The 26,531-nt window shown below is 38.2% G+C and overlaps 1 protein-coding gene across 6 annotated transcripts in view; it reads left to right on the forward strand.

Moving 5' to 3' along the window:
- Positions 1-26,531, forward strand: part of BBS9 (Bardet-Biedl syndrome 9) — a 445,357-nt gene that overhangs the window by 207,762 nt on the left and 211,064 nt on the right. For all 6 annotated transcript variants that reach the window (XM_063113569.1, XM_063113571.1, XM_063113574.1 and 3 more), the window contains 2 exons: positions 12,516-12,688; positions 21,975-22,127. In XM_063113569.1, the coding sequence (XP_062969639.1) occupies positions 12,516-12,688; positions 21,975-22,127 (326 nt within the window). The remainder of the gene's footprint in view (positions 1-12,515; positions 12,689-21,974; positions 22,128-26,531) is intronic.

A 26,531-nucleotide genomic window follows, 5' to 3' on the forward strand; every position in this document is an offset into this window, starting at 1 on the left:
AGAAAAATTCTGTGTATGGAAAGAACCCGATATTTTTTCCATAGTGGACAGTCAAATGGTTCATAAGTCATATGTAGTTGTCCTTGGCTCTTGAGTGATGTTTCCTGTGGGTTCCACATATTCATGTCCTTTTAAACCTGCATGATAATCACCCATGCTTCAAGTGCGCTGATGGTGATTTTAGTTCAATTATCTTGTTTGGCAAATTGAGACCAGTCCAAACAGACAAGAGACAAGCGAGTGTAGCTCATTGTATTAGACACCAGGTCACATTCTCTGGGGAACTGAATAGGTTATTATTTTGAGAAAGTAGAGTAGTGCTTCAATGTAATTAGAGTTTATATTATGAATTGTGAAAAATTGAAGTATTTAAGATAAAAAAAATTTAAGAAAAATACACTAGCAAAATTTCTGAAAATTATCATAACAGTCCTATATTGAAAATAACATGACGGGTCAAATTTTATGAGATCAAATATTGTTATAATTAACATTGTAAAATATTTCTACATGGGAGTTATAATTTTTAGTGATGCAGTACAGTGGGATTTCAGAAAAAGTATACCATTGCCTAAATATGTACATATCCTTCCCATGCTGCTTTCCTAAGATCCAGATCCACGTAAGGACTTACTGCCACACGACACACACTGCTGCCTCTCTCTGCCCACCTCCTTCTGCCCCTTTCTGTCTCTATACTTTTCTTGGTCTTTCCTCTTTTTATCTTTGTTTCTATCTGTTTTTTTTTTTTTTTTTTTTTACCTTACCTTGTTCCACTTGTTTCTTAAAGGATTTAACAGAGTTTAAAAAATATCCAAAGTATGAAAGGGAAAAAAAAAATACTTGAAGGAAACAGAGAAAACAAGGGCATAAAATTAATGAAGGTATGAATAAGATTAACACTCAGACTTGCAATGTGCTAGCAACCTAAAAATAATGAGAGAGCATTTCGTGTCCAATTTCCAGACTGTTCAAAATACAAAATCAAATCATTTGTTTAGGAGATACAAAGCCTTAATTGCTGCTGAGTCCAGGATGAAATTTCTCTTATGAATATTCACAAAGACAATTCCTTCAATAATATCTCTATAGTTTATATTTTATAATTATGATATTTATGTAATTATGATTGACAAATTTTAGAGCTTTAAAAATAATGATAAAAATTTACTAAATATAATTCTGTTTGAGCCCAAATTAGTGCAGTCTAAGCTGCAGCTTGATTCAGGGATAAATTAGAGTATCTAGTGCTGCAAGTATTCAGTATCTAGTGTTTTTAGTAAGGACTGGACAACCAAATTCAGTAATTCAGAATTGACAAGTAGGACGAAGGAGTTGTGGGTTTTGCTTTTAAATGAGCAGCACTAGAACACATTTGAAGTCTAATTGAAATGATTACGTTCAGGGGGAGAGTCTGATGATGTCAGGGAAGAGAAGGGGATCATGATGCAGTGATGTTCCTTGAGGAGGAGAGAGGGGGTGGGATGAAGAAGATACGGAGAGAGGTCGAGGAAAAGGCCGTCGTGACTCCTCTGTAACGGGGAATGGGATGTGTGTCCAGGGAGACTTTGTAGATTTGTTAGTGGAAAGGTAAGAGAACTTTGATGATATCTAAATTTGAAAATAAGGTATGACCTCGGTGTCTTGGACGATAAGGAAGCAAACTCACGAGGGAAGCAGGCCGTGCAGAGTTCCTGTGTGAGTTCTGAGGTCCTGAACTTTGAAGTGAAACCAGTCATCCTTGTTAGGTGATTTTCCCTGGAAGTGATTTGTGTATTGGCATTTGAGCAAATAAAAGCAGGGCTCAGATCTTATTTTATTTGTTTTATTTATTTATTTATTTTTTTGTGGCTGTCCAATACAGGGATCCAAACCCTTGACCTTGGTGTTATAATACTGCACTCTAACCAACTAAGCTAACTGGCCAGTCCTTGGATTTTAAATCAGAGAATTGAGATAAAATATTTTTATGAGTGTGATTGTAATAATGGACTACCAAATCTGAGCTGATAAGGAGAAAACTAAGGATTAGAGATAACTGATACTTGGTAAAAAATTGATGGGTTCAGTGGATCAAAAACCTCAATAAGATGGAAGAAGTGAAGTAGCAGGAGTTTTAGATCAAGTGAACTTGATGAGCAAAAGGTGGTGGTTGGAGAATGGATCAGATATTGATGTCAAGAGTTCAGAAAGACTGCAGATTCTAATGATGAAAGCTCCTCAGACAAGGTGACCTTGGGGTTGTGGGTTGCTAGGATGCAGAGAAGACCATTGGAGACAAGAATTTCAAGAAAACAAGATAGTGCACTCGTGGGTGTCGAAAAGGCTTGTCTGATGCTTAGCACGAGGAAATGAGAAAACGAAACTTACAAACACATCACTGTGAAATTTTAGAGCACAAAGGATCAGGAGTGTATCCTTAAAGATTAGAAAAGAGAGAACAAGTTACAAGGGACATGAATCAAGATGGCATTTAGCTTTTCACTGGATGCCAGAGGACAAGGGAGAAATTTTCTCAAAGATTGGAGGGAAATGGCTTTCAACTTAGAACCCTGTAGATTATAAATTTTTTTTTCACCAAAATAAACTTGTACTAACTTTTTATAACATGTCTGAAAAGGATAACTTTGAGGCACTAAGCAGGATAAGACATCAGTTTGAAAAGAGCCCCTGTCAGAGCAACATGAATTCTGCTAAAAGTGAAGCAAGAACAAACATCAAATTAATGGAGGTACTTGGGTGGAAGCATGGTGAAATCGTTGATGCTTCATGAAAAGTTCATGGGGATAATGCCTCACAGAAATCAGCAGTTTTCAAATGGATAACTCATTTTAAGAAGGGACAAGACATATTGAAGATGAAGCCTGCAGGGGCAGACCATCCATATCAGTTTGTGAGGAAAAGCTCAATCTTGTCCATGCTCTGATTGAAGAGGACTGACAGTTGACAGCAGAAACAACAGCCAGCACCATAGACGTGTCAATTGGTTCAGCTTATACAGTTCTGACTGAAAAATTGCAGTTGAGCAAACTTTCCACTTGATGGGCGCCTAAACTGTCGTGCCCGGATTAGCAGCAGACAAGAGCAGAGCTTTCAATGCAAATTTTAAACAAGTGGTATCAAGACCCTGAAGCATTTCTTACAGGAATTATAACAGGAGATGAAATATGGCTTTGTCTGTGCATCCCGAAGCCAAAGCACGATCAAAGCCATGGCTACCAAGAGGTGGAAGTGGTCCAGTCGAAGCAAAAGCAGGCTGGTCAACAGCAAAGGTCATGGGAACAGTTCTTTGAGGTACTCAAGGCATTTTGCTTGTTGATTTTCTGAAGGGCCAAAAAATGATAACATCTGCTTATTGTAAGAGTGTTTTGAGAAAGCTAGCCAAAGCTTTAGCAGAAAAGTGCCTGGGAAAGCTTCACCAGAGAGTCCTCCTCCACCACGACAGTGCTCCTGCTCGTTCCTCTCATCAAACAAGGGCCGTTCTGTGAGAGTTTCGAAGGGAAACCATTAGGCATCCAGCTTACAATCCTGATTTGGCTCCTTCTGACTTCTTTTTGTTTTCTAATCCTAAAAAATCTTTAAAAGGGCACCCATTTACTACTATATTGACATAGTTAAATTCCCTGGATCCTCAGTTCTTTAGGGATCGACTTAATGGCTGGTATCATTGCTTACAAAAGTGTGTTGAACTTGATGGAGTTTATGTTGAGAAATAAAGTTTATATTTTTTTCATCTTCTAATTCCATTTTCCCATGAACTTTATAAAGTCCCCTCATGTATGAATCAAATGAGGTAATCTCTAAAAAGTACACAGTAATTATTCGTACATTGTAAGTGCTAGGTAAATTTTAGCTGCTAGTATTGTTTTTATCATTATTAGTAGTACTACCACTGATGTCACCTTCTTTTCTCAGTGTGGACTTCCTTGACCATTGTGTCTCAAGAAAGAACACCCATTAGTATTTATCACAGCACTCTTTAAATCTGTATCATAGTATTTTCATAACTTCTATTTTATTTGTTATTTATTTTCTGCCCCCTTCACTAGGACCAAGGCTAGGACCAAGGCTAGGACCTTGCATGTGTTGTTCAACATTGTCTCCCTAGCACTTGTCATGCAACAATAATTTTTCAATGAATGAATAGATGCAGTTACATGGAATCTTACTGAAACTATAAAGTAAGGACACTCTTGCATTACCTCTCTTTCACAAAGGAAATTTCATTGCTTTAATTTTTTTCCTTTGAGCATACTGCCCATGACTTTTCTTTGTTACTTTATCTTTAGAGAGGGGGTCTTTGTTTAACCAATATAGGGATTGAGATGGGTCTCTCAGAGAGTTCATAGGCGCCTCTTGAGATAATGTAAATCTTCACAAAAGAAGAAGGGAAAAGCTTAGACTTTCCCACATTTCATTTTGTTATATTAGAGATCTTGTTGTCTCCCAGGAGTGGGGGAGTAGCTCCGGTTGTAGGCATCTGAGATAAGATGCTTGACCTCTCTGGGGGAAGAGTTTGGGGCACTGCTGCCTTTCTTGGCCAGCCCACAACGTCCCCTGCTTTCCTGTATCTATGACAACATCCATGCCCAGTATAAAATGTGAATGAGGACTAAATCCAATACTTCCCATGAGGCATTAGGCTAGGTGCTAATAAGGTTTGTCTTTCCCCATTGGCCCCTGGCCAGCTGAGCTTGGGTACTCTTAGGATTTTGCTGAGAATCCTGTCCACGTTTTCCCAAGTGGTAAATTCTAGTCAATTTTGACACTAACTTTTGGTGACAGATTTGCCTGGACATTCCTGAATGTGCATTGTTTCCAGATTTCTTGCAATACTTACATGAGTTATTTAACAGAAACTGTGTGATATCTTGTTACGATACAGCATAAAAACTGCTTACTCAGTGTCAGCTATACTGGCCGCCTCAGTGTCCTAAAAGCATATTTCTGCCTCAGGGCTTTTGTACTTACAGTTTCCTTGGCGTGGAATGCTCTTCCCACAGATAACCCTGTGGCTTCCTCCTTCATTTCATTCAGGTACATGAAATATATATATATTTTTTACATCTGGGGCCAGATGATATACATTTTTTAAGCATTTCATAATAATCCCCATTGTTTATGAATATCTCTTTTGAGATATTGTGACACATTTTTATTGAAAAATTATAGTTGAAGGGAGCAATTTCCTGTGTGCAATTTTATTTCATATATAAGAAATTTTATTCTTTATATATATTTAGGCTACACCCCAAGTTTTTCTACCTGCACGCGGAAGCTTGTTACCGTGTCTTTTGATTGCATTCTTCTAGATCTTGAATTAATGAAATTTCCTTTGAAATATTTGCACTGTAAAGTTTCGGTAAAATTTCATAGCTGTATCTGAAATGACAGCAAACTCTATGCTAAGGAGAACATTTTTATTTAAGGAACTTTTTTTTTTGTATCTGCTGTATAAAAGGTACTTGATTAGCCAGGTGCTATGTGTGCCTAAAAGCTTTTGATGAAATCTCTGCCCTTTGTTTTACAATAAATTGGGGAAAATAATGGCAACTATGATGATGATAATTAACTTTTACTGAGTGCTTAATGATTAGACACTGTTTTAAGTGTTTTATTAAAAGGAAATGAACCCATTAAGGCAGAAATCTCAGAATCTGGGAATTGTAAAGAATCTTGTTCAGCCTTATGAACCCTGGGAGGAGCTCTTTTCTCATGCTTTCTGCAGATATTCCCTGCAGGATCTCCATGGAGATTCTCAAGAAAGAGCCTAGTGACAGTTTAGCTGCCCTTCCTTCATAGCTCAGCGCATTACTTACGTGTTTGTGGCCATGTCGGTGTGATCAAACCTACGAGTCAGACAAAAGTACAGCACATTAAGTTATGTACAGTACGTAATTCTTGATAATGATAATAAATGACTATGTTACTGTTTTATGTTTTCTATAGTATACTTTTATCACTATTTTAGAGTGTTCTCCTTCTACTTATTAAAAAGAAATTTGCCATGCAACAGTCCGCTGTGTTTCTCCAGCAGCAGCCTCAGGCATCTCGTTTACTGCATCTCTTGACCGCATCATTTTCTCTTGTGCTTGATTTAATTTCCTATGGTTTTGTCCATCATGTCTCCTCTGTATACAAAATCCACTACTAATGTTGCCAGTAAGAGGCCACGTTGAGTGACTGACCTGGAAATGAAATTAGAAGTGACTAAGGACTACAAAGGTGGAAAATCAGTGAGGTATTGCTTGCCAGTTAGGCATGTCCCATCCGGGTATAGCTACAATCTTGAAGAACAGGAGCAAACTGATGGAAGCTGTTGAAGAATCTGCTTCATTGGAGGCAATGAGACTAACACGAATTCAAGAAGGGCCTATATCAGATATGGAGAAACTTCTAATGACCTTAATTGAAGACCACACACGAAAGTGAATCCCTTTCAGCACCATGACAGTCACAGCCAAAGGAAAACATTTGTGATGTCAAAAGAAAAAGCTGGATCTGACTACTGTGTTGAATTTACTGCTAGCTCTGAATGGTTTAAATGATTTGAGAATTGTTATTAATTACATAATGCATAAGTGAGTGGTGAGTCTGCACATGACGATGTGAAGGCAGCTGAAGAATTTCTGGAAACTCTAGATAAGCTGATTGTGGAGGAAAATTACTTGTCAGAAAATCTTCAGTATGGATGAAAGCTCCCTATGCTGGAAATGGAGGCCTGAAAGGATTTTTATCCATAAGGAGGCCAAGTCAAAGCCAGGTATTAAGGCTTTTAAAGGATAGGATAATAGTCTTGGTTGGGGGCGATGTTACAGGCTACACATTGAAACCTTTTGTGCTCTGGCACAGTGAGAACCTCAGAGCCTCCAAGCATGTCAGTAGTTACACGTTGCCAGTGAACTACAGAAACAAGAAGAAGTCATGGGCGACCCAGCTCCTCGTCCACACGCCCTCCTGAAGTGCTGTGCCGGAGCAATGAAGTACTGTTTGGAGAAGAACATGCCTTTTAAGATTTTGATTGTTCTTAATGATGCTCTTGCACATCCTACTTTTATTGGTGATCTTCATGCCAATATCAAAGTGGTGTTTCTCCGTCCAGATTCTGCCTCTTTGATCCAACCAATGGATCAAGGAGTTACAGCAGCTTTTAAAGTCCACTATCTGAGGAAGACCTCTGCCCAGGCTATTGGCTGAGGAAGAAACTGAAAAGACACTGATCCAGTTCTGGAAGGACTGCAGCATCTGTAACTGCATCAAGAACATTGCTTGGGCTTAAGGTGATGTCACCAAGGACTGTCTGAATGGCATCTGAAAGGAGATGCTCAAGGGGTTCATGCGTGACTTCATAGGACTTGCCAAGGATGGGGAGGTTGCAAAAATCAGCAAGGCTGTGGTTGAAATGGCAAACAACTTTAACCTGGGTGTGGAAGACGATGGCATTGAGGAGCTCCTACAGGTGGTTCCTGAGGAATTGACTAATGTGGAGTTGCTGGAACTGGAACAGGAACACACAGCTGACAAAGAGGCAAGAGAAGGGGAAACTGCAGGAAGAGAAAAAGAACCCCCCCGAAAATTCACAGTGAAGGGTTTAGCAGAAGCTTTTGCAGACCTCAACAAGCTCCTTGAAATGTTTGAAAGCATGGACCCAACCCTGCAAGGTTATCATTAATAGAGAGGAGTGTTCATTGTGCATTATCTGCTTACAAGAAAATTCACGATGAAAACAAGAAGCAAATCAAGCAAATCGCTATGGACATATTTCTTAAAAGAGTGACACCTCCTCAAGAAGGGCCTCAGGCAGGTCCTTCAGGAGGTGTTCCAGAAGAAGCCATTGCTGTCATTGGAGATGGCAGCTCTATATGTTGTTTCCCCTGAAGACCTTCTCAGGGGATACGATGTGAAGGTGGAAGACAGTGATGCTGATGATCCTGATTCTGTGTAGGTCTTGGCTGATGTGTTTGTTTTTGTCTTAGCTTTCAACAAAAATGTTTAAAAAGTAAAGAAATAAGTTTTAAAATAGAAAAAAAGCTTATAGAATAAGGATAAAAAGAAAAAAATATTTTTGTACACATGCATAATGTTCTGTGTTTTAAGCTAAGTGTTATTACAAATGAGTCAAAAAGTTAGAGGTCTTCTGATCAAGATGGTGGAATAGACGGTCCCCAGCGTCACTCTCTCCCACACATCAACCAATTTACAACTATTAAAAAGCAGTGACAGCCAAACTGGGGCTGCTAGAGCTCAGGGGAAGAGGAGGAGAGACATATGGAGTGCACGAAGGCAGGAGAAGCCATGATGAGAGAAAAAAGGACCTGCTGAGCACACAGAGCAAGAGGTGGCAAAAGCCACAGCTGTGTCCTTTGGATGAAGTTGCTTGGAGGTGGCAGATAGAAGAGGGCCTTGGTGGCCCTTAGGCCAGCAAGACCACTAATAGGCCTCCTTTGGACCCACATAGGAGTGAGGGGCCACAGACAACTGAAAAAAGTTGCCACTCAGAGGCCAATGAGTCATCACAAGGGACCAACACATGGCCCGCCCCATGGGAAGTGTTTGGAGTGTGGGTGGTGGAGGAGACGGGCCCCAGGGGAACATTGGGGCACAGCAAGGACAGCCAATCTGCCTTCCAATCAGCACAGGACCCCTCAGTGGAAACTTGTTGAGAATATAGAACTGCAGGGGGTGCAGTTTGCTGAAAAGACTCAGGCCCAGACCAGAGTTTCCACACAACCCAGTTGTACCTGACCTCACAAGACCCAGAAGTGCATACGAGGTCAACAATTAAAACATGAGCCAAATAAGAAGCCTTCCCCGGGGAATCAGCAGCAGTGAAGCAATTTAGTTCAACCACAGAGCTCAAGGGCTGTTCTCCACAGGAAGTTCCCCCATTTTAAAAGTAAGCAAAGGACAACAAATTAGTTCCAGTGCAGAGTTTAAGTGGTGGGAACAGCAAATAATCCAACACAGCACAGAAAGGAAAAAACAGCAAACCCACAGATCAGAGTAAAAGTTTGCTATTAACTAGTAAAGGTCTGACACCACCAAAGAACACCTGTAAATCCTAGAAGGACCAGAAGCCCCTTGGGGTTCTGAGCCAGGGTGGTTGGGAGCTGAGGGCCTGAGCCATACCCCACCAGCATCTACAACCAGCCCAGCAATAACCACTGAGCTGCTGCAGGAAGTGCCCTGTGCTCCTGAGACAGGGCAGTGGGGGGCCGAATGCCTCAGCCACACCCCACTGACATCTGCAGCCAGCCCAGCGATGACCACTGAATTGCTACTGGAAAAACCGTGGGCTCTCGAGCCAGGGCAGTGGGGGTCCAAGGGCTTCAGCCATACTCCCCTGACATCTGCCTCCAGCCAGCAACAACCAAACTGCTGCTGGAAGCCCCCTGGTCTCCCCCGACAGAATGAGAGGGGTGCCTCAGGCCTCGGCCATGCCCTGCCTCCTTCCTCCTCCTCCTCCCAGCCTATTGCCCTCCCCTTCCCCTCCCCTACAACAGCTCTGCAACATCTTCTTAGGATGTAAAAATATAATAATATTAATAAATAAGTTGATTTTTTAAAAAAGTCAAAAAGTTAAAAAAATTAAAGAGTGTATAAAGTGAAAAAGCTACAGTAAGTTAAGGCTAATTTATTATTGATGAAAGAAAGAATTTTTTTAATAAATTTAGTGTAGCCTAAGTGTACAGTGGTTATGAAGTCTGCAGCAGTGCACAGCAGCGTCCTCAGCCTTCACATCCACTCACCACTCACCACTCACGGACTCACCCAGAGCAACTTCCAGTCCTGCAAGCTCTATTCATGGTCAGTGCCCTACATAATGTACCGTATTTTATCTTTTATACTGTATATTTACCGTACCTTTCCTATGTTTAGATATGTTTAGATACACAAATACTCATACTTACAGTTGTATGACAACTGCCTTCAGTATTCAGTACAGTAACGTGCTGTACAGATACGCAGCCTAGGAGCAATGTCCTATACCATACAGCCTAGGTGTGTAGTAGCCTGTGCCATCTAGATTTGAGAAAGTTCCCTCTGTGATGTTTGCACAATGATGAAATTGCCTAACAATGCATTTCTCAGAATGTATCCTCTTTGTTGAGTGAAGCGTGACTGTATTAGAATCCTCTAAATCTAGTCCTCTCCAAGCTAAGCTTGGGATCCAACATCCTAAACCAAGATTGGTATTTATTCACTGTTTCATTCATTTATGTAACTCAGATCAAGATGCTGGGATGATCTGTAAATATCTATAATTATTATACAGTTCATATTATGAATTCTGCCCTTTGCAGCTCAGCTCCTTTGCTATTGTCTAATTCTTCTGCTATGTGATAGGCCTTTCCATTCTTGAAAATAATGGTCTGTCACCTGGGGGGAAGTCCGGGCACCTCTGTGGCAAGGTCAGCCCTAATAGGAGGCCGTGAGTCAGTGATGTCAGAAGCAGTGTTCACTTTTCTGCCATCACACCACCTTTTCAAGCCCACAGTGAATTCCTCAAGGGTAGAGGCCCTTGCCTTACTCATGCTTTTATCCCCAGCATCTTGTTCTGAGTTACATAAATGAATGAAAGAGTCCATAAATACTAGTCTGGGTTTAAGATGTTGGATCCCAAGCTCAGCTTGGGTAGGAGTAGATTTAGGCGATATTAATACTGTGCTTTATCATCAGCATTCTCCTTTCTACCTTGCTACCCCTATTCCTGTCTCTAAAGCATTAAACCTTCAGTGACGTTTACAAAGAAAGGTAAAAACTTTTCTCTGACCTTGATCCTAATGTCTTTGATGGTGAGAAATGAGGAAAGCATCTGATCAGCATCAGGGGCAGAAGCCAGCATCCAGAACAAGACTGGGTGAAGGGAGGCTCTAAGGGGAATGATATGACAGCAGCAGAGAAGCCCAGGGTGTCTGCATAGACTGTGGCAGGCATGCCCTCCCACGGTATTTTACTCCTTGTATATGACAGGAGATATATTCTTGATCGTGGCTGAAGATGACCAATTGAAGTCCGAATAACCAATTTGAAAATGTAATATACTTGTAAAGTTTGCCAAGGTACCATGGGGAATATTTTATGTGTTCATGTGTCATGCTTGAGTTCATCTTGTACTCGCAACACTTTTTTTTTTAAATGACATTGCACATAGAGGTTGCTCAATAAATGGTGAATTAAATGGAATAGGGGGCTTAGTCCTAGATCTCCAAAAGTGTATAATCCCTTTGAAGGGATTGAATATAATCATCTGAGAAGTTAAAGAATTCGTAGTCATATGTGCTTAAATGCCTAGTGAACTGTAGACATAGTGTCTATATAGATTCAGAGGTGCAATATTATAAGGCAGTTAAAATTAATAGCTAATCCTTGTATAATTAGCTAGAGTTCCAGTCCCTCCTCTGTTTGTGACTGGCTAGATGACCTTGCAAATTACTTAAACTCTTCTGTGATTGGATTCATTTTTCTGTAAAATGGGGATAATACTATTTCCCCCAAAGGGCTGTTAAGGTTTAAATGAGAGAATATATGAAGTTCTGGAGAGAGTTCCTGGTGCATACTGGACTCATATAAGTGGTAGAGAAGTCAAGGTTCCTTTGGGTAGGTGAGATTAAAGTCAGGTCCTGAAGAATAGGTAGGATTTAGACAGGGAAGAAGGATATTGTTATTAATTCTAGCTCTGGCATTTAATTTGCTTTGTGATCCTTGGCAAGTCTCTGAAATTCTCTGTGCTTCATTTTCCTTTCTATGAAAGGGAGTTGTTGCAATCACAGTGCTTGGTGCATAGTTGGTGCCCAACAAATAATAGTTGCCCTAATCATCGATGTTATTATTGCCACAACTATTTTTGTCATTCTCAGCATGTGTTGTCATCATTAGCATCATCGGGGTACAGAATGGACCGGAATCTAGCTCTCTTGGAGTGGAAATTTCAGGGAATAGAGGGAAACAAGATTTATACTTAGGGAAGGGTTTGACTGCAAAATGTCTCAAAATAAAAGAACTTTTCGAAAAATAGAAAACTTTCATCATGATTATGGAGATTTATGGTGGTTATAGTATCCAGGATATGAGACTTTCTATAGAATAAATATTTCATATCAAAATTTTGAAACAAACTAATGATACCAGATTGTACTTTTTCAATGGCTATTTTCTTACCTTTTAAGTAAAGTTTTTTTTTAAGGTCCAAAATTTGGTGTTTTTATTGTACTGAAACCTATTATAAGATACATAGTAAGAAAGACCATGCTGCACAGCTTGCCACTGTAAACTCCTACCTGTGGGATTAGATTTGAAAATATTAAGTGGTTGGTTCAGAAAACAGCAATAAAGCAGTAGAAATATTTTTATAAAGCCAGTAGAAGTTATATCTATCTGTATTCCAAAAAAGAAACCTTTGTCGTTTTAGTTTAACTCATGTCAAGGATATTCATGTTTGTAATAGTTCGTGTAGTTTCAGCTAGTACTTACATGTTAGTAAGCATTTTCCTTCATTGTTTTTCCTCTCCTAGAACGGTATCGCATTCAGGGTGAACAATTTGAAGATCTTTGGCTCATAACAAATGAGCTTATTCTCTGCCTTCAAGAATACTTTGAAAAACAGGGAATCAAAGATTTTGCATGTTCTTTTTCTGGCTCTATGCCCCTTCAAGAATATTTTGAGTTGATTGATCATCATTTTGAGGTATGTAGAATCATAACTCACATCATCCATAATCTTTAAGTATATGAAAGAGAAAGAGATGCTGTAGAAGTGAGAATTCTAGTACACGTGCTGTCAGGCCACATACTTTGAGTTGTTATTCTTATGTGGATGATGGTAGGTTTTGTGAATCCATTCCTGCCCTCTTGCCTAGTTTGTGATCAGCTGCAGGCATCTACAGAGTTGCTGCCTGGAGCTAAGCATGTGGTCTGGCCTTGGAACAGAGCTGATTTAATTCTCCCACATGGGGACTTAACGCTTGGCCCTAATAACCCAGTGTTAAAACTATTTGAGTTTATCGGAGGCCGTTTGGCTAACTAATTCTAACAGGCCATAAATGAGGTGTGATTATAAGGTAAAGTGATTTTTTGTTTTCTTTTTTAACAAGCACAAAAGAACTTCTGAACCTGAATGAGGCTTAACCACTTAAAATATTCTCTAGTACCTGGCATAATGGGCACTTAGTAAATGCAGAATGACTAAGTGTCTAAATAAATAAGATCTGACAGTGACTTTGTTCCTGTGAATATTTTTGCATTTCTTATGCAGGAATGCCTACAGAGCATATGTTAGATTCTGTTGAACATCGCAGTGGTGTCATAGCTTCATCCTTTAAGATTGATTTCAGACAGTCATGTTTTGTGAACAGATCAGACAGTGACAATCTGGTTTGTTTTTTTTTTTTTTAAGTCCCATGTGTTAAAATAAAGTCACCAGGCTCCATTTACTTATTTGTCTGTAAAGAGACTCTTAGGAAATACAAAAGGGAATTTCAAAAGAATTTTGAGCATCGTTCAAGTAAGCATTGGTTCCTAGAGTGACTACTTTTTAAGGAATCTGTAGACATTTCAGTTTATAAGCTGTGGTGTGTGTGTGTGTGAGAGAGAGAGAGAGAGAGAAATTGTCATGTAGCTTGTCAGTCACCCCTTGAACATTCTAAGAGCATTAACTTTCACCTATAAAGACCTCTTCTTTTAATGCAGTGTGAACATGAAGAGGACATTTCAGGTACATATAATCCAATTATGAATAATATGGCATTATCAAATTAGAATTTATTTGGATTTTCCCTCATCTGTGCTGATATTTTCTAGGCTAGTATGCCATTGACCAAATTATGGTGCCAAAATAAACAGTTTGGAGGAGTATGTTCAGGTATTATATTTTAAGAGTTGAGAACCCTTGCAATCCTCTAGGATGTATTGTAAGAAATTCCCACTTCACTGTGTAAAAGTGGGATCTAGTGGTTTATGAAAGAGATACCATAGAAAGACTATACTAATTACATATTTATAATATTTAAAATAGAGAATATTAAGTACTTTTTTTTATTGGTTATGAACATTTATAACCAATTGAGATACAAAGCTGATTGTCACCCCTCATGCCCATGATGTGAGGGCCAGATTCATACTGGCAGCATGCTCAGGAACACAAATTGCATTTGTGCCCTGTGTCCCCCACCCAGTTATCCCCAACCTCCCTCTCCTTCTTCCCTCCCCCCCGCCCACTCCACTTTGTAGCCCAAGGAATGTTCTCTCCCTCTGCAAGTCCAATGCACTCCGGGCTCATCCGTGTTGTTGCAAATAGGAGAATTTCATTCTATTTTATGGCAGAGTAGTATTCCATGGTGTGTGTATACCACAGTTTTCTTATCCAGTCATCCATTGATGGGCATTTAGGTTGGCTCCATGTCTTGGCTATTGTAAACAGAGCTGCAATGAACACGGGAGTGCAGGTATCCCTTCAGCATGATGATTTCCATTCCTCTGGGTATATACCCGGAACTAGGATTGCTGGATCGTATAGAAGATCTATCTGTAGTTGTTTGAGAAGACTTCATACTGTTTTCCATAGTGGTTGTACTAACTTGCAGTTGCACCAACGGGGTAGGAGCGTTCCCTTCTCTCCACACCCTTGCCAGCATTTGTTATTCACTGTCTTTTTGATTATAGCCAATCTAACTGAGGTGAGGTGGTATCTCAATGTAGTTTTAATTTGCATTTCCCTGATGACTAGTGATGTTGAGCATTTTTTCATGTACCTGTTGGCCATTTGTATGTCTTCCTTTGAAAAATGTCTATTTGGCTCCTTTGCCCGTTTTTTAATTGGGTTATTTGGTTTTTTACTGTGTAATTGCTTGAGTTCCTTGTATAGTATGGCTATTAATCCCTTGTTGGATGCATAGATAGCAAAAATTTTCTCCCACTCTGTAGGTTGTCATTTCACTTTGTTGATTGTTTCCTTTGCTGTGCATAATCCCGTTTGTTTATTTGTTCTTTTACTGCTTGTGCTTTCAGGCTCATGTTTGTAGTCTGTGCCCAGACCTAGTTGCTGAAGTGTTTCACCTATATTTTCCCTTAATAATGTTGTGGCTTCAGGTCTTATTCTTAAATCTTTAATCCATTTTGAGTTGATTTTAGTGTATGGTGAGAGGTGCATATCTGGTTTCATTCTTCTGCATATGAGCATCCAGTTTTCTCAGCACCACTTGTTGAAGAGACAGTCTTTTCCCCAGTGTAGATTTTTGTTGCCTTTGTCCAATATCAGATGGCTGTAAGCCTGAGGGGTGATTTCTGGGTTCTCAATTCTACTCCACTGGTCTGAATGTCTATTTTAAACCACTACCATGCTGTTTGTGTTACAATAGCTTTGTAGTATAATTTGAAGTCAGGTAGTGTTATTCCTCCGGTTTTATTTTATTTTTTTTGCTCAGGATTGCTTTGGCTATTAGGAGTCTTTTGTTCTTCCATATGAAGCGTAAGATTGTTTTTTTCCATTTCTGTGAAGAATATCATTGGTATTTTCATGGGGATTGCATTGAATCTGTGGATCGCTTTGGGTAGTATAGACATTTTCATAATCTTAATTCTTCCAATCCAAGAGCATGGAATATCTTTCCATCTTTTTGTGTCTTCTTTAATTTCTTTTAGAAGTGTTTTGTAGTTCTCATTGTAGAGGTCTTTCACCTCCTTGGTTAAATTGATCCCTAGGTATTTTATTATTTTCATGACAATTATAAATGGGCTTACTTTGTTTCTCTTTCTGTTAGCTCATCATTTGAGTATATAAATGCAACTGATTTGGGGGCATTTATTTTGTATCCCACAACATTGCTGATGTTATTAACTAGCTCTAGGAATTTTTTGATAGAGTCTTTATGTTTTTCTGTATATAGTATCATGTCATCGGCAAATAGGGAAAGTTTGACTTCATCTTTTCCAATCCAGATTCCCTTTATTTCTTTCTCTTGCCTGATTGCTCTGGCTAGTACCTCCAGTACTATGTTAAATAGAAGTGGTGAGAGTGGACATTCTTGTTCCTGTTCTTAAGGGAAAGCCCCTCAGTTTTTCCACATTCAGAATGATACTGGCAGTAGGCTTGTCATAAATGGCTTTTATTGTGTTGAGATGTTTTCCTTCTATACCAAATTTATTGAGAGTCTTTATCATGAAGGAATGTTGAATTTTGTCAAATGCTTCTTCATCATCTATTGAGATGATCATATGGTCTTTGTCCTTGAGTTTGTTGATGTGATGTATCACATTTATTGACTTTCATATGTTGAACCATCCTTGCATCCCTGGGATGAATCCCACTTGATCATAGTGTATAATTTTTAAAATATGTTGCTGTATTCTGATTGCTAATATTTTGTTGAGGATTTTTGCATCTAGGTTCATCAAAGATATTGGCTTGTAATTTTCTTTTTGTGTTGTGTCTTTATCTGGTTTTGGTATCTGAGTTATGTTGGCCTCATAGAATGAGTTTGGGAGAGTAGCTGCTGTTTCAGTTGTTTGGAATAGTTTGAAGGAGAATTGGTATTACCTCCTATTTAAAACTTTGATAGAATTCAGCTGTAAAACCATCCAGACCTGGACTTTTCTTTGTTGGAAGATTGCTAATTACCGCTCCAGTCTCCTTGCTTGTTATTGGTCTGTTCAGGTTTCTATCTCTTCTTGGTTCAGGTGGTAGTTTGTATGTGTCTAGAAACTTATCCATATCTTCCAGATTTTCAGATTTGTTGTCATACAGTTTATAATAGTCTTTAATGATTCTTTGTATTTCCGTGGTATCAGTTGTAATGTCTCCCTCTTCGTTTCTGATTTTTGTTATTTAGGTCTTCTATTCTTTTTTTTGTTAACCTAGCTAATGGTTTGTCTATTTTATTTATCTTCTTGAAAAACCAACTTTTTGTTTTGTTGATCTTTTCTATTGTTTTTGGGGGTCTCTATTTCATTTAGTTCTGCTCTGATCTTAATTATTTATTTCCATCTACTACCTTTAAGTTTGGATTGTTGTTGTTTTTCAGGTTCTTTGAGGCATAGCATTAGGTTGTTTATTTGAAGTCTTTCAGTTCTTTTGATGTAAGCATTTATTGCAATAAATTTGCCTCTTAGTACTGCTTTTGCAGTATCCCACAGGTTTTGGTGTGATGTATTTTTATTTTCATTGGTTTCTAGAAATTTTTTGATTTCCTTTTTAATTTCTTCTAGGACCCATAGGTCATTCAGGAGCCTATTATTTAGTTTCCATGTATTTGTATAGTTTCCAGAGTTTTGCTTATTATTAATTTCCAATTTTAGTCCATTGTGGTGTGAAAAAACACTTGGAATGATTTCAGTCTTTTTAAATTTGCTGAGGCTAGATTTGTGACCTAATATATGATCTATCCTGGAGAATGTTCCATGAGCTGATGAGAAGAAAGTATATTCTTTAGTTGTTGGGTGAAATGTTCTGTTTATATCTGCCAGGTCCAGTTGGTCTAATGTGTAGTTTAAATCCTGTGTTTCTTTGTTGATTTGTTGCCTGGAAGATCTGTCCCATACTGAGAGAGGGGTGTTCAGGTCACCCACTATTAACATATTAGGGCCTATTTCTTTCTTTAGGTCTAAGAGTGTTTGCTTTATATATCTGGGTGCTCCAGTATTGGGTGCATATATATTTATGATTGTTATGTCTTCTAGCTGGATTGATCCTTTTATCATTATGTAGTGGCCTTCTTTGTCTCTTTTTATGTTTTTTGGTTTAAAGTCTTTTTTATCTGATATAAGAATAGCTACTCCTCCTTAGTTTTGGTTTCCATTTGCATGGTATATCTTTTTCCATACCTTCACTTTTAGTCTGTTTGTGTCTCTATATGTGAGATGGGTCTCTTGAAGACAGCACATACATGGGCCTAGCTTTTTAATCCAATCAGTCAATCTGTGCCTTTTGAATGGGAAATTTAATCCATTCACCTTTAGGGTGGTTATTGACAGATATTGTTTAATTCCTGTCATTTAATTGCTTTTTGTTTAGAGTTTTTAAATATCTTTTGATCCTTACTTCCCCTTTTATTTCTCTTCTTCAATGTTAGTTGGATATCTGAGGTGGCATGATGTAGCTTCTTGCTCTTTCTCACTGGCATTTTTGTTTTAATGGTAGGTTTTTCTATTTCTTGTGTATTTGTAGTAGTGACATTCATTATTCAGATTCCAGATGGAGGACTCCCTTGAGAATTTCTTGCAGGGCTGGTCGTGTGGTGGTAAATTCTCACAACTTTTGTTTGTCTGGGAAATACACTATTTCTCCCTCATTTCTGAAGGAGAGCCTTGCTGGGTAAAGAATTCTTGGCTGGCAATATTTTTTTTTTTTTTAGTGTTTTGAATATATCATTCCACTTTCTTCTGGCCTGAAGGGTTTCAGTTGAGAAATCTACTGTTAGTCTGATAGGGGTTCCCTTCTAGGTGACTTGATGCTTTTCTCTTGCCGCTTTTAGAATTCTCTCTTTGTCTTTGAGCTTTGCAAATTTGACTACAGTGTGTCTTGGAGAGGATCTTTTTGGATTGAATCTGTTTGGGGATCTTTGAGCTTCCTGGATCTGAAGGTCTGCATCTCTCCCTACCCGTGGGAAGTTTTCTGTTATTATTTCCTTGAATAGGTTTTCAATACCTTTTCTCTTCTCCTCCCCTTCTGGAATACCCACAATTCAGATGTTAGAGCACTTGAGGTTGTCTGCTCTCTCTCTTAGATTTTCCTCATTGTTTTAAGTTCTTTTTTCCTTGTTTTTGTCTGCCTGGGTTATTTTGAAAAGACCATCCTTGAGATCTGAAAATCTTTCCTCTGCTTGCTCTAGCCTGCTGCTTCTGCTCTCTGTTGTCTTTTTTGTTTCAATAAGTGAATCTTTCATTTCAAGGAGTTCTGCTACATTCTTTTTTAAGGTATTAATCTCTTTGTTAATTTCCTCCTTCATATCCTGGATATTTTTTCTTGTTTCCTTGTGTTCTCTCATTGAGTCTTTTATTTCTTCGAGCTTTCTTGGGATCATTGCTTGGAATTCTTTTGCAGACATTTATAGGATTCCCTGTTTTATGGGGTCTAGAATTTGGGCATTACTGTATTCCTTTGGTGGGGTCATATCTTCTTGTTTGTTTGTAGTTCTAGTATTTTTTCATTGATGTGTGATCCTCTGGTAGAGGACCTGCTTCTTCTGTTACTCTGGGGCTGGCTGTGAGGATAAAGACTTCTTCCTCTATTTGCAGGCTCTACTGGTGACTCTTCTTATATCAGCTTAGTCAAGTGAGTGGCAGGTTGCCTGTAGTGGCCCTAGCTGCTACTGTGATGGTGAACTGTCCTTGTGGTGACAGAAGGTGTGATGATATCTAAATATTACACCACCTTGGCTTCTGTTCTAGGTTTTCATGGCTGTAGACTGAGCCCCTGGTGCTATGCTGGTCTCAGCTCACCTTGGTGCCTGTTGGGCTGTGTGTGCTTTCCTTCGTCCCCAGGGCCCTAGACTGGACCCCGGTGCTACAGAGGTCTGGTCTCAGCTCACCTCAGTGGCTGCTGGGCTGTGTGCACTTCCCTCCGGGCCTTAGACTGAGCCCCAGTGCCTCAAGGGTCTGGTCTAGGCTCACCTCTGCAGCTGTTGGGCTGTCTATTAAATACTATAGACAAATAAGTTTGATACTCAGTTTTCCCTCTGTATTTGTTGGCTAGTAGCTCCCTGCAGTTTCCACATCAGGGATGTTTTCTTTCTGCGGAGGGACTTGGGAATATGATGAACTACAGGCACTTAAATTTGCTACACAACAAATTAGAGGGGACATGATTATATTTCCTTTGCTCTCTGTCTCCTCTCTCTACTTGCAGCCGTTAAAATTAGAATATGATTTTAAACGTTGAATCAAGATGGCTCGTGGGATCCAGGTGTCCCTTAGTGTAAGCTCCATGAAGGCAGGGTTTTTTAAATTTGTTTTAATATTCATTGCTGTAATTCCTAGTGCTTGGAACAGTGCTTGGCCCTGGGATCAATAAGTATTTGATAAATGTTGAAATCCAGAACACATAAAAACATTTCAATCACTGCTGCTTTGTTATACATTCAAAGGAATGATAACCTGACTGACTGAGGTCTGAGTATTGAAAATGTCTTTTTAATTTTTTTGTGTTTTAGGAATTCAATAAATAAAATATTGTGGCAGCAAATTATATAATTAGAAGAGTGAATTATCGATAATTAGGCTAATATTCTCTTTTAAAAATCTTAATTAAAAATGTATTCATTGCTTAATTTTTGGTAATGAACGTTTTTTTTTTTTCCCCTCAGGTAGTACTTCTAAAGTCAGGATTAAAAGAAGTTAAAAGAATTCCAAGTTACTTTTTATTACACAGATAATTTTTATCATGTAGCTGGAGAATATATGCACTGAAAACATAAGGAATTTTGGTTTGATACCAAAAATGTAAACTATATGTTTGATTTCTGAACATTTTGAATATGATATTTATTTCAATAAAGTTGAATTAGCAGTTTATGTGGTCTTATCTCATGGACTGCTTCTTGTATCCTATGACTTTGACTAGCTTTCTTTTATTTATTTGTTTATTTGTTTGTTTATTTATTTATTTAGGATTTAGGTGGCTGGCTGTGGTGGGGATCCGAACCCTTGACCTCAGTGTTACATGCTCTAACCAACTGAGCTAACTGGCCAGCCCCTTCTTTTATTTTAATAATATTAAATCCAAAAGTTATGAGACTGGTTACAGTGAAAAGAGTCATTTCTGAGTCTCATCTCTTAGCCACTCCATCTTCTCTTTGGAGAAGAGTCCATTTTCTTATGTGTCTTCCTAGAAATACTCTGTGCAGTTACAACTATGTTAATATATAGGCTTCTTTAAAAAAAAAAAAATGTACGTGAATGGTAGCACATTACACATTCTATCCTGTATCTTTCTGCTTTGCTTCATTTAGTGCAGCGTTGCCTATCAGCACCTAGCAGTCCTGCAAATTAGTCTTCTTTATTCAACCAGTTTCTGTATTCATGGCATTTTGATTATTAAAAATATCTTACTGTAATAACAATAGAACAAATAATTCTGTAATGAATATCCACGAATATCCTTATATGTACATTACTTTTTGCAGCATAGCTCTAGGGTAAATTCCTAGAATTGGGATTGCTAGGCCAAAGACTGTGTATTTAATAGCTATTTGTATTAACTCATATAAAACTTTGCCTGCTTTTCTATTGGGTTTTTGCTTTTTCTTATTGGTTTCTGTAGGCTTGTGGTCCTTTTCTCATTGATTTGTAGATGCTCTCTAGATATTGTGCTCGTAACTGTCTCTGGTTATTGCTATTATTTTTGCAGTTTACTGTTTGTCTTATCACTTTGCTTATAATGGGTTTTTTTTCTTCTAACAAGTAGAATTAAATGGGTTTTTTGGTTTTAAGTTAGTAATTTATCAAGGAGGTGTGTCTGTGTGGGGCTTTTGGCTTTTGACTCATATTCATAAAGGCCAGTGATACTGGGTCATCATTTTTATATTATTTTTTAAATTTTATTTTTAATTGACATGTAATAATTGTACATATTTATGGAGTACAGAGTAATATGTCTATACATGTGTACACTGTGTGATGATCAAATCAGGCTGATAGCATATCCATCACCACAAACATTTATCATTTCTTTGTGATGAGAACATTGCAACTGCTGTCTTCTAGTCATTTGAAAATGTACAGTAAATTATTGTTAATTGTAGATACCTAGCATTACTATCAGATGCTAGAACTTGTTCTTCCTATGTAGAATTTCCGTGTGATCTTTTCCACTGAATTATCTATATGTACCAAATACCACACTGTTTTAATTCCCTTGCTCTGTAAGATGTTTAAATTTCTTCATTACCCTTTTTCAAACTTTTATTGCCATTGCCTGTATTTTCTTTAAACATGTTTTGTTGTGCCAGTTTAACCTGAATTTAAGAAATTCTTCATTGCAGCTGCGGATAAATGGTGAAAAATTAGAAGAACTGTTATCTGAAAGAGCTGTACAATTTCGGGCCATTCAACGCCGGCTATTAACAAGGTTCAAAGATAAAACACCTGCCCCCCTCCAACACCTGGACACCTTGCTAGATGGTACTTACAAGCAGGTTAGTATAATATCAGTGATAACTTTCCAGTACTGGAAATAATTTTTCCTTTACCATAGGGTTATGTACCAGAATATCAAGATAAGGTATTTCTTTCCTGTGCATTATGGAACAGTGAACAGCACATAAGCTTTAGAGCCAGAAAAACCTAGGTTCACAGTCAAGCTCTGCCGCTTTCTAACTATATTACGTTGGGTAAATTACATGAGATTCATAGGTTTCCACATTTTACTCCCAAAGTGGTTGTGAGGATTTCCGATTATTTATGTAAAGCAGCTAGCATAATGCCAGGCACATAGTACTTGTATGTGCTTGATAAATAGTAGCTCTTATGATTCATGTTGTTATTAGACAATTCTTGGTGCATCCTATAATTATTACCATAATTCTCTAATTGTCTTACCAAGAAACTGGCTTATATTTCTAGGATTATGTCAGTTGATATTTTGAGATGGCATTCTTAAGCAGCTTCTAATTTTTCTAGTGCTTTTATTGTGTTTAAACTTCATAAAAGTTCTAGTTCAAAAATTTTTTTTCTTCCTCTTTTTGTCTCTCCCTCTACCCTCAGTTTGTCATTTGCACGGCTAGGGCGATCTGGCTGTCACTCTCAATGCATTATGTCTCCAAAAAGTATTTAAAATTATCATCTCTTGTATTGAAAAAATAATTTGAAGAATTTTAATTTCATGAGTACAGCCTCTACCAGTTTCATTATAATGAAGTCTTTGAATGACTATCATGACGATTTTGAATGACTACATTGCATCTTCCCATATTTCTACACAATATCACTATCCTGTTTCAAAATCAGTGTTGGTGGTGTGAATATCCAGTTGATTTTCTTTAATTGAATTCTTACTGAGATAATTATATATTGCCGTGCAGTTGTAACAAGTAGTACAGAGAGATCCCATGTATCTTTTACCCACTTTCCTCCAGTGGTAACATTTTGCAAAACTGTATAGCGTGATAGTGCAAGCAAGATATTGACGTTGATAAAATCCACAGATCTTATTCAGATTTACTTGTGGGTGTGGCATTAAGTTCTGTACTATTTTATCACAGGTATAGCTTCGTGTATCCACCACTGTATTCCAGGTGCTGAATAGCTCTATCACAGGACTTTCTCGTGTTGCCCTTAGTACCGCGTTCCCTCCCTCACCCCCTCCTCCACTCCATCCTGCTGCTTTTGGAAGGACAAATCAGGGTTTTTTTTCAGCATTAGTTTTCTTATAAGGAAAAACAGCTTACAATGTCTACATTGATAATGCATTTTCTTCTATAAATTTTCATGGTTATTTGGAAATTAGTAGCAATTTGAGAGGAAGTCTGTAGCAGCAGTGGAATATTGGAAAGAACATTGGACTTGGAATTCAAAGCCCTCAGGTCTGTCACTTATAAGCTGTGTGGCTTTTGGAAATTCTGCAGCCCTCTCAGAACTTTTGTGTCTTTTCATAAAATGGGATTAGTACTATGTTGTTACAAAGATTTTACTTTATTTCAAGTGTGGAAATCCTTTGTGGATTGTTCGACAAATTCAGACTGCCGATTTCTTTTGTGCTAGAGTGATTTTATGTCTCTGAGGTCAGTAGGCACCGATGCCTTTTCCCATTCCACACCTTTTTTCTCTTTTCACTACACTTTTTGTTTTGGCTTGTTGTTCATTTCCTTCCTTCTTTTCTTGTTCCTTCTCGGTTTTCTTTGATCACTTGTCTATCTCATTCCCAGGCCTACTGCTGTACCTGCTGTATCTGCGGATGAAGATATGTTCCTCCTGGTCTTTATGACGCTGTATTGTTTTGTAGACACAATGGTGGAGGGGCATTTAAAGGGATTTGATGAGGACGCTTGATTCAGTGCCTTCCAAACTTTCTATACACCAAGACTTCCTTTGTCTTTTATACATTTAAAGTGCGAGGCTTTTTGTTTTTTCTGCTTAGCCTCAGGGTTGGCATTTGCCATGATTTGTAATATTATAGACAAGATGATCAAAACCAGTTTTCACTTGAATGTGTATTTTTAAGTCCCCATTCTTTTTAGATTGACAAAAGGAATGAACAAACTTTTGAAGGAAAAATGTAAATACTACAAGGAATTTGACATAGTTTTAGCATATTTTTTACCATACAATTCATTATATATATTCATGTTAAACTATAGTGAAGTGCTGTTTGTTCAGTGAGTTTCTTGAGCATAATAAAGTCTATTTTAATCCTTTTTTGTTGCTCTTTAATGACATAGTTAATATGTGAATATAATTTCCCAAAGAAAATAATGTTATGTATAATGCTAAATTCACCCTCTTGGTCCCTTATTTTCTGCTCAGAAATTTAATTTTGTTTGTTTTTTGTGTCTTTTTAGACTTTTTGGGGGGATTTAGAAATGAAATATTGTTTTTATAAGGCTAAAAAAACTACATAGAGTATCATATGTATTAGTCTACTTCTCTTTTTTTCTTCTAACAGTATGTTCTGGAGCTCTTTTCATATTAATGCATAGATCTACTTCTCTGTTTGTAATGGTTACATAGTAATCTGTAATATGTTTATTTGTACAGTTTATTAAAGAACAAATCTTAATATGTTTCTATGTTGAGTCTAACAGTGAGAGAAATCCCTTTTAGACAATTCTACTGTGATCAAACAGGCATGTCATAGACCTTCTGTCTTGTCTTTATGCTTTGCCTGGACGGAGGCATGATTTACTTGACGGATTAGCCAAGCCCCTGACATAAGGAGCCAGGCTGGAGCCCGTTCCTACTCTCCATGGCGTAACTCCTTTGCCTGACTGTTACTAGTGTTTTCCTAATGTATCAGTTTAAAATTAGATTTGCTCCCTATTTGGAGTCCTTTTTTTCTCATGTGATGCGAACTTTTAATTTTTCTCTCAGTCCTTCTGTGAATCTTGGTGCCACATTAATTCTATCAGGAGCAGTAGGAGAAGCACTCTGAGCTGTGCAGTGAAAGGTTTACATTCTGTCCCACTTATCACCAAACAACTGGAAGATGCTATATTGTCACCATTTAAGGAAGCAGTAGTAATTGACTTATGTGTAAATAGAAGCAGAGACCAGTATCTTCCTAAAACTAGAGTGTAAACTCTGTGAAGACAAGGGCTTGTTTTGTCTCATTCACTACTCTACGCTCAGCATGGTACACGTCTTGACACACAGTAGGTACCTAATGAATATTTCTTCTATTGATGAATGTTCTATTGTTGCTATGGTAATTTCTTGAAGCCGTATGTCTTTGATAAGGGCACTGCTACAAGGAACAAAGCAGCAGAGAATTTTTTTCAGTCCAGGCCCATGAATCATTGGGGTGATTTATTCTAAAATGTGCAAAGTCCACTAAGAAGTGGAAGCTCTCTTCTCTCTTCCTAAATAGCATAGTTGGAGGATTCAGGTAAACTGTCATAGCCAGGAAGGTTCTATAACTGCAAGTTACTGGCTGAGAAAGTCTTTTCTGTTTGTGCGTGTGTGCGCCTGTTAAAATGTCTCCATACAGATAGGACATTGTTCACACTGAACTCCATAATATCCTAAGTGGCACAAGAATTAATTGGGCTTTTTCAGTATTAATATGTGTCCAGAAGCAAGAAAAGTTTTGATTCTCTTCATTTTCCATTTACAGAATTTTTGAGCTCTTCCTCTTAGAAAGCCAAATTTCTTTCATAAAATGCATTCTTTGAGCAGCCAGGATGGCTGAAATGTAGAACTGGAAGTAGTTTTGGGGTTTCTTGGATGCTAGATGGTCTAGGCACTTCTATAAATTCCAGTGAAGTCCTTCAGACAAACAAAGTGAAGCCAAAGACTGTTCCTACACAAATGATGAAGCATGCCAAGTTGGCTGTAATGTGAGATAGTTTTTATAGAATACTCATTTATGTAATAGAATTAGTGGGGGTACACTTGTAGGTTTTGAGCTCAACGTTTGGCTTACTAGCTCTAAATTAGATAATGATAGCTATTGTTACTATTTAGGCATCGAAAGGTCAGTATACCAGGTACAGAAGTAGGTAAGGTCAGTGCGGGCAGTATGGGATCTGTGTTCTCGATGTTTAGCAGTAACTCTGAGTACCTCTAGCCTACACACCAAGCCAGTGAAGTGGCTCTTTGATCCTCGAATGACCTGGGATTTAGGTGCCTTTGATTGTGGTCCAGCAAGAACCCGTTAGAGAAAGACCCTTCTTCTAAGGTAGGAGTAAGACATCCGACATTATTTCCTTTAAATGCATACTAACAAATGCTCTAGGATTAGAAATAGCATATCAGATGTATCACAATACAATGATTAAGAACTGTGTGTCTGAAGTCAGCTTGCCTGTGCTCCAGTCTGGCTTTGCTACTTGCTAGCTGTGTGACCTTGGGCAAATTACTTAGATAAAAAGAAAACAAAACCCTCC

Source organism: Cynocephalus volans, chromosome 11 (assembly GCF_027409185.1).
Source record: "Cynocephalus volans isolate mCynVol1 chromosome 11, mCynVol1.pri, whole genome shotgun sequence".
Classification (NCBI taxonomy): domain Eukaryota; kingdom Metazoa; phylum Chordata; class Mammalia; order Dermoptera; family Cynocephalidae; genus Cynocephalus; species Cynocephalus volans.